The sequence below is a fragment of the Ailuropoda melanoleuca genome, chromosome 6 (assembly GCF_002007445.2).
Source record: "Ailuropoda melanoleuca isolate Jingjing chromosome 6, ASM200744v2, whole genome shotgun sequence".
Lineage (NCBI taxonomy): Eukaryota > Metazoa > Chordata > Mammalia > Carnivora > Ursidae > Ailuropoda > Ailuropoda melanoleuca.
Window position 1 is genome coordinate 32739273 of NC_048223.1, and position 13782 is coordinate 32753054.

The window sequence follows — 13782 nt, forward strand, 5'->3', positions numbered from 1 at the left end:
GTCCGCACCACGTGCAGCAGCGGCGGCGGACCCGGGGCCGGCGCGGGGCAGCCGGGCGCGAGGCCCTCGGAGGGGCCGCTGGACCCCATCTACCCGCACGTACTCGGCCCTGCTGAAAGTGGCGCAGATGGTAAGAGAGGCCCGGGGCGCGGGGCCGGGGTCTCGCGGAGAGGCCCGGCAGGAAGGGGCGCCGGGAGGTGGCGCGCCGGGCGGCTGGGGCCGGGCGGGGCCCGCCGGAGCATCGCGCCGCCACAGTCAAGTTCGGGGAGGGCTTCCTTCGGAAAGTTGGGTGCGCTGCCGGGGCCCTGGAACTCAGCCCCGACGCCGCCCTTGCTCCCGCGGACGCAGGTCTCCAGGGTCCCAAGTTTTTTTCCAGCCACCCCTCTGCGGGGCCCGACCCGCTTTCCTACAGAAACCACAGGCAGAAGTTGTTTTTCCTCTTCCTTCCTCTTCTTTGGGCCGCGCCGCTTCGAACCCGAGCCGGGGGTGGAAGAGTCGCCCGGGCGGCGCGCTGAGGCGGCGAAACCCGTCCTTCTCCCCCTCGAGGCCTCCTCTTTCCTCCCAACGCAGAGAGCAGGGCTGCCTTGCTCTGGGCGCAGTTTCGCAGAGGAGAGGAAGTCCGAAGTCTCAGTTCTCTGGTGGGAAAAGGAATGGGGACCCTCGGGGGCAGCCGTCCTGGACCCCTGCCCTCTCAAGTTCAAGGGAGGGTCCAGGTCTCGGGGCGGGGAGGGGGGCGCTGGATGGCGGAGGATCGATGGGGAAGATCCATCTTGAGGAGCCCGTGCTCTAGTCCCCCTGCTAACCGAAGGGAGTATCCAGCCCCGTATTTACTGTTTTTTTCTATATATACATACATATAATAAAGTGTAATTTATCAATTAGGTATAATAGGAGATTACCGACTAATAATAAAATAGAACAATTATAACTACATACTGTAATGAAAAGTATGTAAATGTGGTCTCTCTCAAAATGCCTTATTGTACTGAACTCACCCTTCTTGTGATGATGTGAGATAATAAAATGCCTGACCCATGAGATAAAGGGAGGTGAATGATGCCGGCATTGTGACAGAGCATCAGGCTGCTATTGATCTGACCACTCAGCAGAGCAGAGGGTCATCTGGTTCACTGTGGGTAACTTAGCAAAACTGGATGGGCGGTGGGGGGGGGGGAATATAGTACTCATTTGGGGGAGCCAGAGTCATCTAAATGGGGAGTCCCCTGTGGAGCAGGCAGGCTGCAGGTCTGAGCTCTGGGTATGAGCAGTGTGGTGCCGGAGCCTTCCACCAAGGCTGGTGTTGTCTGGCCCATTCTCTTGTGCCCCACTGTTCTCTTTCTAACCTTTTTTTTCTTCTTTAAACAAATTTTCATCTTAAACACCTTTCCCATTCATTCAATGTGTTTTGTGAAACTAGGTTGGGCTGCTCGTGATTCCACTCATTGTAATGTTGGCAGTAGGAATGGTGGAGGGGGAAGTGGTAGTTTTGAAGAGGGATGTGGAGAAAGGGATGTGGGCATAGGAACAAGGTTACGCATCCAGAAGCTGGTGTCTGCTAAGGTGGGCCAGTTCCAGGGTGCCCGACTCAGTGACAGCTGCCCCTGAATCCATAGCACTGTTGTTCTGGTGTGTGTAGAGGGGGCCGCCATTTCCTGCTTAGGCCAGATCTGAAGGGAGGGCGACTGAGTTCTCTTTTCTCTAAGAAGGGCATCTAGATGGACCAAAAATTAGGAAGTGTTAGCTACTACTAACAACGCATTGTGCGGAGGAGTGTTGGTTGTGAGCAAGGCATTTTTTGGCTTACAGTAAGATTGCTAATCAGCCGAGTAGAGGGAACCAGCCTACCTCTTCATCCTTAAAAGATGGGGGGGGGGCTGAGACCCTAATGGAGCCCTGGAAGACATATCATAAATCAAATAATGAGTTCGGTGGACAAAAATTGGGATCGGAAGCCTTCATCTGGTCCATGAATTTGATGGACAAAGGCAATGGGCTTAAAAAGGCTCCATGTTGGTCCATGAGTTTGGTGGATAAGGTTTGTGGAGAAGAGAAAGCTCCATTTCATCAAAAGCTCCTCAGCGAGCCTCTTGCCTGTGGCCCTTATGCTGGGTTGCAGGTGACAGTCACAGGGCTTTTTGTTCCATAGAAGGGAACAAGACCTAGAGAACGGCTTCTCTGTTGTGGCCCTCTTAAAACCATCCTCGCGGGATTCTGACGTCTTCTTCCTCCCCTGGGGAGCCCCCTGTGATTGCAGGCTGGTTTGAGCAGACCTCTTGGAAGTGAACTTGCCCTTGCAGGGTGGTCATATAGAGAGACTATTTAGGGTGGTCCCCCTGGGGCTCTTGTCTGACTCTTTCCCATTCTCCTTTTCTTGCTCTTATCTGGGGCCTGCATGGACATTTGAAATTCTTTCATCTTTTTTGCCGGAAACATGTGTGCAGCCAAGAGTTAACAACACTGGGGAAGGGCAGGTGCCACAAGTGGGCATTCTATCCATGGGTCTCTGATTTCGACCACTGATGTCCCATTGGCATCCTGAATAGGCCGACCCGTATGTCCTAGACTTCCCATAAAGTGTTTTCCTCATGGTCTAATCAACAGACCTGTCGACATATTACCTTAAGAAATAATTGAAAAGGCTGTTCCCTTTTGAGAGCAACTTCCTTTCTTTGCTTTGAGTCTCTCCTGGGTCCACCACTACCAGAAAACGAAAAGAGATAATGGGAAGAGAGTAAGTTTCTCAGTGAATGTTGGTACTTGTCACTTTAATGAATCTTTATAATCTTGTGGCCACAATAGTTTAGTTTCCTGGGTCTTCCTCTTTAGACTAGAGACTGTCACAGTTGTTGGCCCTAAAGGAGTAGGTTTCTTTATTGTTGTTAATAGCCCTATTTTTTGAACCCTATCATTGTTCTTAGTGAGACACTAGGGAGGGATGGTGGCTCAGTTGGTTAAGTGTCTGCCTTCCGCTCAGGTCATGATCCCAGGGTCCTGGGATTGAGCCCCGCATCAGGCTCCTTGCTCAGTGGGGAGCCTGCTTCTCCCTCTGCCTGCTGCTCCCCCTGCTTGTGCTCAGAGTCTGTCCCTCTCTCTCTCTGACAAATAAATAAATAAATAAAATATTTTAAAAAATAAATAATGTACTAGGGATTCCATACTCTTCATCATGTATGTGTCATTAATTGTTTTTAAGGATCCAGCGAAGGAACATATTTTGACAAAGAAGAAACTGATTGAAAGGTTGAACTAGTCAAGTCACACAGCTGTCAGCCACCAAGGTGGGGCCGACCCAGGCCTGACGGGCCTCGTGTCCCCAAAGACCCTGCAAAGTTGTTGCTTGTTAATAGATCTAGGGACAGCCATGCCGCAGGGAGATACCATGTCACAGCCAGTAGGATGGCAGCAGTGGGAAAGAAAACGCTATCAGGCCAGGACGATGGGGAGGATGCGAAGAAATCAGAGGCCACATATGTGGCCACTTGGCCAGTGGGAGTGTAAAACGGTGCAGACACGTTGGCAAGTAGCCTGGCAGTTCCTCAGACAGACACGGAGTTGCTGTGGGATCCAGTGGTTCTAGCCCTAGGTGTACACTGAAGAGAAGTGCAAACACCTGTCCGCACAAAACCTGAACACAGAAGTTCGTAGCAGCGTTATTCATGAGAGCCAAGACGCGGCGACTCTTGAGGTCCTGATGAGGACTGGACTGATGAACAGATCAGTAAAATGTGGTGGATTCATGGGCTGGAATAGTGGCAGAAAAAGGAATAAAGTACTGACAGGGGCTACAACTTGGAAGATCCTTGAACACGTGCGAAGTGGAAGAAGCCAGACACAAAAGACGATATATTCTTTTTTTTCTTTTTTTAAAGATTTTTGTTTTTTTTTTTTTTGAGAGACAGAGCGAGAGACCATGAGCAGGGGGAGGGGCAGAGGGAGAAGCAGGCTGCCCGCTGAGCAGGGACCCCGATGCGGGACTCGATCCCAGGACCCCCGGGATCATGACCTGAGCCGAAGGCAGATGCTTAACCAACTGAGCCACCCAGACGTCCCCAAAAGACTACGTATTCTATGTTTCCACTTAACATGGGATGCCCAGAACAGGCAAATGTCTAGAGATGGAAAGTAGATTAGTGGTACTCAGGGCTGGGGAGTTTGGGAGCAATGGGGGGGGGGCTGCTAATAGGTAGGTGGTGGTTTCTTTTTGGATGATGAAAACGTTCTGAAATGGATTGTGGTGATCGTGGCACAACTCCGTGAATGTACTAAAAACCACTGTACACTTCAAATGGGTGAATTGTATCGCAGTAAAGCTGCTAAAAGGAAATCTAGGGAAGAGTTCGGAGAGGGGTACTCTGTATGACACCACTGGGTGTGGGAGGGTTGCAATTACAGGAAACTCCCTGGCCGTCCCCCCATATCCACTACTAGAGGAAGGAATGTCCCCCTGCAGACCTCACAGAATCGGAGCCTGAAGGGGGTGCCCTGAGGTCTGGAGGGGTCCAGATGGCTCTGTGTGTGACCCCGCCAGCATTCCTCATGAGTTCATTTGTCCAGCAGACATTTATGAGTGCCCCCTTCATCTTCATTTCTGCGGGAGCAGGGGCTGTGACAAAGTCCTTGCCCTCAGGAAGTCTGTGGTTTCCCTGAGGAGACAGACAAGTCCCAAAATTGACTGGTTGGGAAAACAAAAGAAAGTCTGGTTGTCTGCACTGGGAAGGAAGGAGAGCGGCTTGAAGGTGAAGGTCACATCTGAGTTGAACCTGGAGAGCTGGCCACGGGTTGGTGAGGTCGGGAGTGTGCTCTTAGCTCTCTATTGCCTTTATTCGGTATGTTTCAGTTGGAGATAAGGGATAGGTTGGGGGTGTTGGAGGGGAAGAGAATACAGCAGGACACGCAGTACTTGGGCAGTACTGACATCTAGAAAGAGGCGTCATCTCCTTTCCTGGGCATCTGCTATGTTTTTATATAAAGCATGTGAAATACAGAGGTTAACAAGACAGACCCTTTCTGCATGTGCAGAGAAATGGGCTGTGACATTTGCAGAACCATATGGAAGGAAAAATCAGAGCATAGTTTCACAAGCAGCAAAGATGGAAACTTAAATGTGCTCCAGAAGTTTCATTTATTTACTCAGCAAATATTTGAGCACCTGTTGTATGCTAGAATACGGTGGAAAGGAGTAAATAAGGCAGATCAGTTCCTGTGCTCCTTTATTCAAATAGGGAAGATAAACATTAATAAAATGATTATAAATACATAACTACAAACTGGGACAAAAGCTCAGAAAAAGAGGTACTCAGTATCACAGAGAATTAACTAGAGAGTCTAACCTGTCGGGGAGGTAAGGAAGAGCTTCTCTAAGGAAGGGAATATTTGAAGGTTGAGGGAACAGCATTTCCCAAAGAAGGAAAAGCACAGACAATGACTCTGAGAGTCTGGACGGAGGAGTATTGCTGTGGTTGGAGGGGAGGGAGCAGAGGTGGAAGTGGTTTGGGTGAGACTGGAGAAATATGCAAGGGCCAGACCCTCAAGGCCTGCCAGATCATCTTGAGGGTATGGTCCTTCATCTAAGACTGGGGAAGCATCCTGTCACCATCAACCCACCATTGAAGTTGTGGTTTTCAAACCAGGGCTGTACCGCCCCCTAGAGGTTATTTTGGAACTTTATGGAAACTTTTTTGGTTGTCCCAGGGATTAGGATCCTAATATATGTACATTTTGTTCATTTCAGCATAGTAATGAGGGCATGGCAAATATTTAATAGACGAAAGAGATGTTTTATCTGAAATAAGATTAAAGGAGCCTACACAGGCTGCGTGGAAGCTGAGTGGGTGTGTGAGTCTGGGGAGGGAGAGGACCCTCCGTTTCCTGGCATGAGAGAGCATTCTGAATACCCTCCAGTAGGCCGGGGCGATTACGAGCTGCACTCTGGAAATTCACAGACCAGTTCCCAAACAGAATTGAACCGTGGGGGAGCTCAGCCTCTGGTATAGCTGTGAATAGACTTAGGCATGGAGAACGATCCAGCATAACCCAGAACGGTCCACCCCTCTTTGTTCTGCTTTAGGGCTGTGTCGCAGGGGAGCACCAGTGTGGTTCCCGAACGCAGTCTGCACACCCCTGTCCTATTTCCTGGAAGCTGGAGGGTTAAAGGCAGCAAAGAACCTCACTGCCAAGATTCTTTTCCTCCCGGCCCAGTACTGATCCAACAACAAGAAACTACTTTCCATCAATAGCCAGACAAATAAAAGTAATAAAACATAACAAGTTATGGGCTTTATTCCCGGTGACAGAAGTAATGCTTGTTCATTATAGAAATTTGGGGAAACACAAAAAAGAAAGTAGACACTCCCACCCTCTGTTTTCCAAGACTAGTATTGAAAGTAAAATTTTATGCCATTTCATAGTAGACATCTCTAATTTGGGATGGTTTTGTTTTATTTATTTATTTATTTATTTATAAAGATCTTATTTATTTAACAGAGAGAGAGAGGGAATGAGCAAGCAAGCATGAGTGGCAGGGGGAGAGGCAGAAGGAGAGGGAGAAGCAGGCTCCATGCTGAGCAGGGAGCTGGATGCGGGGCTCAATCCCAGGACCCAGGGATCATGACTTGAGCTGAAGGCAGACGCTTAACCGACTGAGCCACTCAGGTGCCCCTGTTTTGTTTTATGTAGAAAATTAGGATGATATATACCTATTTTGTAAAATGCTTTTTTTTTTTTTTGCTTAATATGTGATGAATGTTTTCCTGTGTCATTTCATGTTTATCTGCAGTTTGGTTTTTAACAGCATCACTGTAGCAAGTCATGGCTGTACCACGGTCTGTGTGACCAGCCCCCTCCCCCTCACTGTGGCTCAGAGAGCTTCCAGATCTGTGGATGTACAAACAAGGCTGTGGTGAACCTCCTTGTGGAGAAGTCCTGCTGTACACACCCATAAATCTTTCCCCAGGATAAATGGCAGTGACCTTTTACGAAGAGAGAAATGAAGTGCTTCGTGCCCTTCGGAGCATGGCGACATTAAACACTGATGTAAACGTTTTAGTATCTAGAAATGAATGGGTGTCCCTTTATCATCCAGAAATTTCCAGGAGCCAAATGTGATGGTAATCATATTTTAAGTCGTAATAGTATTTTTGGCGTCTAATGGTTGGGAAAAGGAACAATGCCATTGAGGGGCTAGAAGTGCCTTTAAATGCACTGGCATTTAAGTAATGGCAACAGCATCCGCATCAATTTGAAGAAGGATAGTGCCACTGGCTTCCTTGAGCACGTGGATTTCTTAACTACTGGCCAGAATTCCCCTCCAGGGCACCCCGAAAACCACCTGCCCCCAGATTGGAACCCAGTGGCCAGAGGAGAGGGTGCTGATGGCGAAACCCGATGGGGGTCCACCGGGCTGCCGGGGCCAGGGTGGAGCACTAGTGGGTGCGTGTGTGGTCCCGCGGGGTTTCGGGCATTACTGTGGGTATTAGAGACCCTCCAGGGCAATCCTGGGCCTCGGTCAGGGGCTCCCTGTGGGGGTCCGTGTGTGGAGTTAAACGCTCCCGTCCTCCCAGGCCCTCGCCCTGCCGCCGTGCTCCCGGCGCTTCCTGCTCAGCGCCACTGGACGCGCATCTGTTTCCTCCCCTGCCATCTGCCTTCCTGCGCCGGCCCAGGCATGCTGCCCCGGGAAGCCTCCCCCGACCCGCCGCCGGCCGCATGCTCGCCGCGTTTGTCACCAGCCTGGCTCCGCGGCTCCCTGGCCCGCTGCTCGCTCTCCGGCATTCCTCGCTGCGGCCGTAGCAACTCCTGGCAGCCGCCGCCGGCGCAGAGCCAGGTGCTGGCTGCTGGTGGCTCTGCAGCCCCTGGGGCTTGTCTGAAGGAAAGGAGGATGGGAGGAGACCTCCCTGCCCCATCCCAGTTCCCTGGGCGAAAGCGGGAACCTAGAAGCTTCTCAGCCTCCTGCAAAAAAAGCACTTCACCTGCTCCGTGTTTTAATCAGCAGTGATTGGGACATGGCCTTTCCTTTTCCTGGGGCAGCCACACTCTTTCTTTTTCTTTCTTTCTTACTTTCCATAGATGAAAGGATAGGTGGATTGACAGAGAAAGAGAAATTGTCTGTAAAGCGGTTTCCCCGTATTGCCCACGGAAAGGATCGCTGTGAAACTGGCGAGTGGTATCATCCTGAGTTTTAAAGATGGAGAAGATGCAGTTCCTTGAGAAGGGGATGGGAAGGAGGAAATAAAGGAGAAATGAATTAAATGCTTCCAGGTATGGAGTAAATTGGAACCTTCTGGAAAGCATGGAGAATGACTGACTATCCTGTGACCACAGTGTAGTTTTACTGACTTTTCCTCGTAGGTTTTCTTTATTTCCCTAAGAAGGCGGCAGCAATGCTACTGACTGTGAAGAAGTCTTTTTTTTAACTTTTCCCCTCAAGTGACAAAAGTGGTACTTTAATAATAATAATAGTGTTGATCCCTCACTGAGTTCCCATCGCGTAACAGCCATTGGGCCAGGTGCTTTACGTGTGTTACCTCGTTTAATCCCCCTGATAAGTAGGTTCTATCGTTATCTGTGTTTTACGGATGAGGAAACTGAGGCAGGGAGGTTCAGTAACTTGCCCAAAGTCACAGCCATAAAGAGTGAAGCTGGGTTCTGAACCAGGCAGTTCGCGTCCAGATCTTGAGCTCATAAAAGGACAGTTCGGGGTCATTTCGTTCTCATTATCAATACCCCATGAGCATTTTCCTGTGTCATTAAACCTTGTTTGAAAATGTTGTGATACGTGCCTACGAGGCCATTGTTTGGTTGTACCATAACTGATCCCATTGGCTCTGCGTTGGCGGGCAGGCTGTGGCAGATCTAAAAGGAGGTGCTATGAGACGCGACGCAGGTGCTAGTGGCAATTTCACCCTTTGCCAGAGATGAAATCAGCCAGAGGAGGGAAAACCCCTCAGTGGGGTATTGAACAGTAGGTGTGTAGTATTTTAGAAAGCATATTTACATGTCACCCACAGGGCTGCTGGAAGGCTTAAGAGAAAACCATCATTATTATTCTTGCTTGTAAGTCACAAGTTCCTCCTGGAAGGGTTGGGAACAGAGGGGAACTAAGGTTTGAGTATCTGTTGTGCTATGTCAGGCAATTTTACATGCAATTTCCCTTTCTTTAGCCCTTTTAGTGACTCTGTTTTATTTATCCACCCCTTCTTTCGGTTGAATGGAGGCTGAGAGGTTTTGTAACTTGCCCAGAGTTCAAAATATTCATTAAATTCTGGAGCCAGGTTCTTGATACGCAAGAACTCACTTATCATTACAGCATTTCCAGGAGATGTCAGTATTCCCATTTTACAGATGAGGGAACCTGCGGGGCCTTCTCTGCAGCCTTTAGGCTTGTAAGAACCGCCTCCATCTCCCAGCTGTCCTCCCCTCCTCCATTGTCCCTTCCAGGGCCATTCTAAAAAAGAAAAGTCCTGATCCAAACAGAAACTATGGCTGTGTAATTGTTCAAATTATGTTTACTTCTTAAAAATAGGTAACCTGATCAGGGCGCTTGGGTGGCTCCGTTGGCTAAGTGTCCAACTCATGATTTCGGCTCAGGTCATGATCTCATGGGTCGTGGGATTGAGCCCTGCATCAGGCTCCACGCTCAGCTGGGAGCCTGCTTGAGATTCTCTCTCTGTCTCTGCCCCTCCCCCCCACTCACTCTCTTTCTCTCTCAAATGAATAAATCTTTAAAAAAAACAGTAACATGATCAAGATTTTAAAAATACAAAAAGTCCTCCAATTTCCACTTTCCCTCCCTGGAAGCTACCAGTGATACTAATTTCTTGTACCTCCTTCAGGAATTATTTTGTGCTTCTGTGTGAGTGTGTGTGTGTGTGTGTGTGTGTGAGCGAGCATGCGCACGCTGTAACAGCTGCATTGCCTTCCAGAGAACAAATTTACCATCATTTATTGAACTAGTCCCCACCGACAGCACTTAGGTTATTTCCCATCTTTTGTTCTCTCAGTGCTGTGGCAGGTACCTTTGTATATAACATAGTTTTATATGTGTACAGGAATATCAGAAGGAGAAGTCCCTAAAATAAGAATGCCTGGACCAAATGTTGCCCGCTCTTGGAAATTTTTCATCTGTCCTGAAACTCAGATTTGCAAACATCACCTTGTGATCTTCTCCTGCGGGACTTCAGGGGTCTTCCACATCCGTTGACATTGAGAAGGACTCTACTTAGCATTCGGAGTTCAGAGTTCCGCTTAACATTAAGATATTAAGAACCGGGAAAGTTTAGGGAACAAGAAAACTTGTGTGACCAGCATTTTTCTTAGAATTTCCCAACATCCATCACAGGGTGTTGAGGTCAGCTTCCCTAGTGGTAGAGCTAGAGATGGGGTTCTTGTGCATTTGGTCAGTTCTGAGTGAGGGAGGCAGGCAGAAGAAGGAGCTCGACAAAGATGGGTTTTTAGAAGTCTAAGCCTCAGCCTGATCTTTCGGGGATCTCTGGATAGTGAGGTGCACCACAGAGATTCTCCTGTTTTGAGGCAGTGGAGCTCTGGGCTTTTGTACCCTTCATTGACTACAGACCTGGGGGATGGGGAGTTGATAAACCCCCAGGAACCTCTGAGCCAGACAGCTGCAGCTCTCCAAGGGGAAATCACTAGCACAAGGTTGCACGTGGGCGGAGTTAGCAGCAGCGCCCCCTGCAGTACCCGGGCAGTGGTGCACGGACCTGGTTAAAGGGAGCGCCAGGGAGCCGCGCACCAATGGAGTGCCCGCTTGTGTTCCTTCGGAGCCCTTGGAATTGCTTCCCGTCTTTCTCGGATCTCTGCTGAGGCTCTAAGCGGATGCAGTCTGGGGACTTAAACCTGACTGCAGACTCCTTCCACCCGCAAAACTGGTTTCTCGGTATTCTTGCCCAGTCACCCTCTGGATCTGCAATGCCAAGCTGCTCAGCCTTCCAGACCGCACAGGACTTTTGATGTTGCTTTTTGAGGTCCCCTTAAACAGTCCTGTTATTTTTTTCTTTTTCTATTTGAAACAAGGAGAGGAAAACAAATCAATGTGTACTGAATGAAAAATCAACTCAACAGGGAGCAAAATTATTTCAGTAACCTTTTATAAGGGAATTATAAGCAAAGTCATGGTAGTATAAATAACTTGACCATATCTGTTTTAACTCCTTGGAAAAACTTTAAGAACATAACCACAGGAAATTTTCCTGGAGAAAAGCAATTTGATTTCAGAGATGGGGCCTTATTGACACATGCTGTTGTGAGTTTCACATGGAAAAGGTAAAAGAGGCCCCACTAACCCTTGTGTTGATGTGACACTGGGTTTACAAGGGTTCCTCAGGTATCAGCGGGACTGAGCCGTGCGTCCTGTTTATTGACTGCCGCTTAAGTCAGAGGGAAAAAACTCTGCAGCATAACATGCATCCCCTGGGTCTAATAGGGGGTCTCCTTGCTGACATGCTCTCACCATTTGTGGTGACATCGATCCCATATTTAGAGATGTGATTGCTACTTCAACATACGGCTGTCTTAGTGTGATTAACGGATGAAAAATTGCTTTCCTATTGTAGTGGGTTGAATGAAGACCCCCACAATATATGTCCACATCCTAATCCCTGGAACCTGTGAATGTTACCTTATTTGGAACAAGGGTGTTTTCAGATGTAATTAAGTTAAGGGTCTTGAAATGACTATCCGAATTACCTGACGGGTCCCTAAATCCAATGACAAGTGTTTTGTAAGAAACACACAAAGGAGAAGATGATGGTGACTGTTGGTTTGAAACCCTCTCCTAGCTTCTCAGGTGTAATCTGAAACCAGCCCCCCATACTGGGAGGGCAGGGGGAGCCAAGGAAGGAGGCATATTTAATGAGCAAAGGGGACTTACATACGAGGCTTGTCTTGGGCAGCGGCAAGATGAGTGGATTCTGCACCTGCCCACCAAACCTTAAATTTTGGCCTTAACTGGGTTCAGTCCCAAATACCATCCAGATGTTCTCAGCATTGCATCACTGTCTCAAGGCTGTGTCCTTGGAGCAGCCTCTGGGAGTGGGAAAGGTAAGTGGAACCCACGTTCCAAGGACAGGGAGGGGCCAAGGACCTCCGTGTGCCTGGGTCCAGCTCACAGGTCACCTGGTGGTCACATCTATTTGATGACCTTCTCCAACAGTGATGTGAAGATGTGGCAGAGATTGCAGTGATGTGGCCCTGAGCTCAGGAACACCAGGGCAGCCGCCGGAGGCTGGAAGAAGCGATGCATGGATTCTCCCTAGAGTCACCAGAGAGAACTCCATCCTGCCAACACCTTGATTTAAGCCCAGTGATACTGCTTTCCACTTCTGACTTGCAGATTGTGAAAGAATAAATTTCTGTTATGCTAAGCCACCAACTTTATTGTAATTTTTTACAGCAACCACAGGAAACGAGCACAGCCAATTCAAGACGTCGCATTGTGGTCAGATTCTAAAAATCCTCAGCATTGCAGACTGTAGACATTTAATATTTTCTCCTTTTAGAAACATTGCTTGTTTCTCGGAACAGTGTTTCAGAGAAGAGATGGCCATCCTCTGTCACTCCGGATGGCAGTTACATCTCAATCTTCTTTATTTTGATATATCTTTTTCCGTAATAGCTTATTCAAAAAGAGAAGCGGTCCTTGAATTTCTGCTGAGAAAAGCAGAACCGTAAAGATAGAGCAAACATGAAGAGAACATCAGAGAGTCATTCTCAGATGGCAGAGTAGAGACAAAAGATGAAAAGTCCATTCCAAAGAAGGAAGAGCTGCTTCTGGCTTTCTGCGGGCATCAGATGAAGTGTCCCCAGTTCCGCCAAACCATTGGATTGCCAAATAAATTTTACAGCATTCTAGTAGAATTTTTAAAGATAGGATATTGCAGGCCAAAAATATGCCTTAAGGCGGTCAAGTTAGCCCTGCTTTGAAATAGTTGCAATTTAAAAAAAAAATGTTTGTAGGGGCTTAGTTGGTTAAGCCTTTGGCTCAGGTCATGATCCCCGGGTCCTGGGATCCAGTCCCACATCGGGCTCCCTGCTCAGTGGGGAGTCTGCTTTTCCCTCCCCCTCTGCCCCTCCCCCTGATCGTGCTTACTCTCTCTCAAATAAAATAAAAATTTAAAAAAATCCATAAAAATTAAAAATGTATGGAGAAGTGCCCAATGACTTAAGTCTCTAAATTATAAATACTTTTGTAACTTTTTGTCTATAAATAATTCCAGATTTACAGAAACTTTGCAGGAACAGTACAGAGAACTCTCCATATACCCTTCCCCCCAGGTTCTCAGGTTCTCAACTGTTAATCTTTTAACATACTTGTCTGATCATTTTCCATTTATATGTATGTGTATATTATTTTTTCTTTGAATCCCTTGCGAGTAAGCTGCAGACATCATGCTCTTTTGTCCAGGAGTCCTCCAGTGTGCATTTCCTAAGTGTTACGTAACATCAGGATGGTTGCCTCAATCAGGAAATTACTGACAGCAGCCCTATTATCGCCTCTACCAGCCTTATTCAGATTTTGCCAGTTGACCCACTAATGTCCCTTATCTCCTCTAGGATCCTATTCTTTTTTTTTTTTTTTTAAGATTTTATTTATTTATTTGGCAGAGAGAGACAGCCAGCGAGAGAGAACACAAGCAGGGGGAGTGGGAGAGGAAGAAGCAGGCTTCCAGAGGAGGAGCCTGATGTGGGACTCGATTCCACGACTCTGGGATCACGCCCTGAGCCGAAGGCAGACGCTTAACGCCTGAGCCACCCAGGCACCCCTAGGGTCCT

General features: G+C 48.2%; 1 protein-coding gene and 1 long non-coding RNA gene across 2 annotated transcripts in view; both read left to right on the forward strand.

Moving 5' to 3' along the window:
• The window catches only part of CMTM7 (CKLF like MARVEL transmembrane domain containing 7), a gene marked incomplete at its 5' end in the record, with an annotated part of 52516 nt that continues 38734 nt past the window's right edge, over positions 1 to 13782 (forward strand). Inside the window, 2 exon segments of the mRNA XM_034661832.1 lie at positions 1 to 95; positions 97 to 130. Of these exon segments, the coding sequence (XP_034517723.1) occupies positions 1 to 95; positions 97 to 130 (129 nt within the window).
• LOC117802647 lies at positions 3926 to 12374 on the forward strand. Its single transcript, XR_004626031.1, has 2 exons — positions 3926 to 4826; positions 12164 to 12374. It is a non-coding gene; the product is annotated as an uncharacterized LOC117802647 (long non-coding RNA).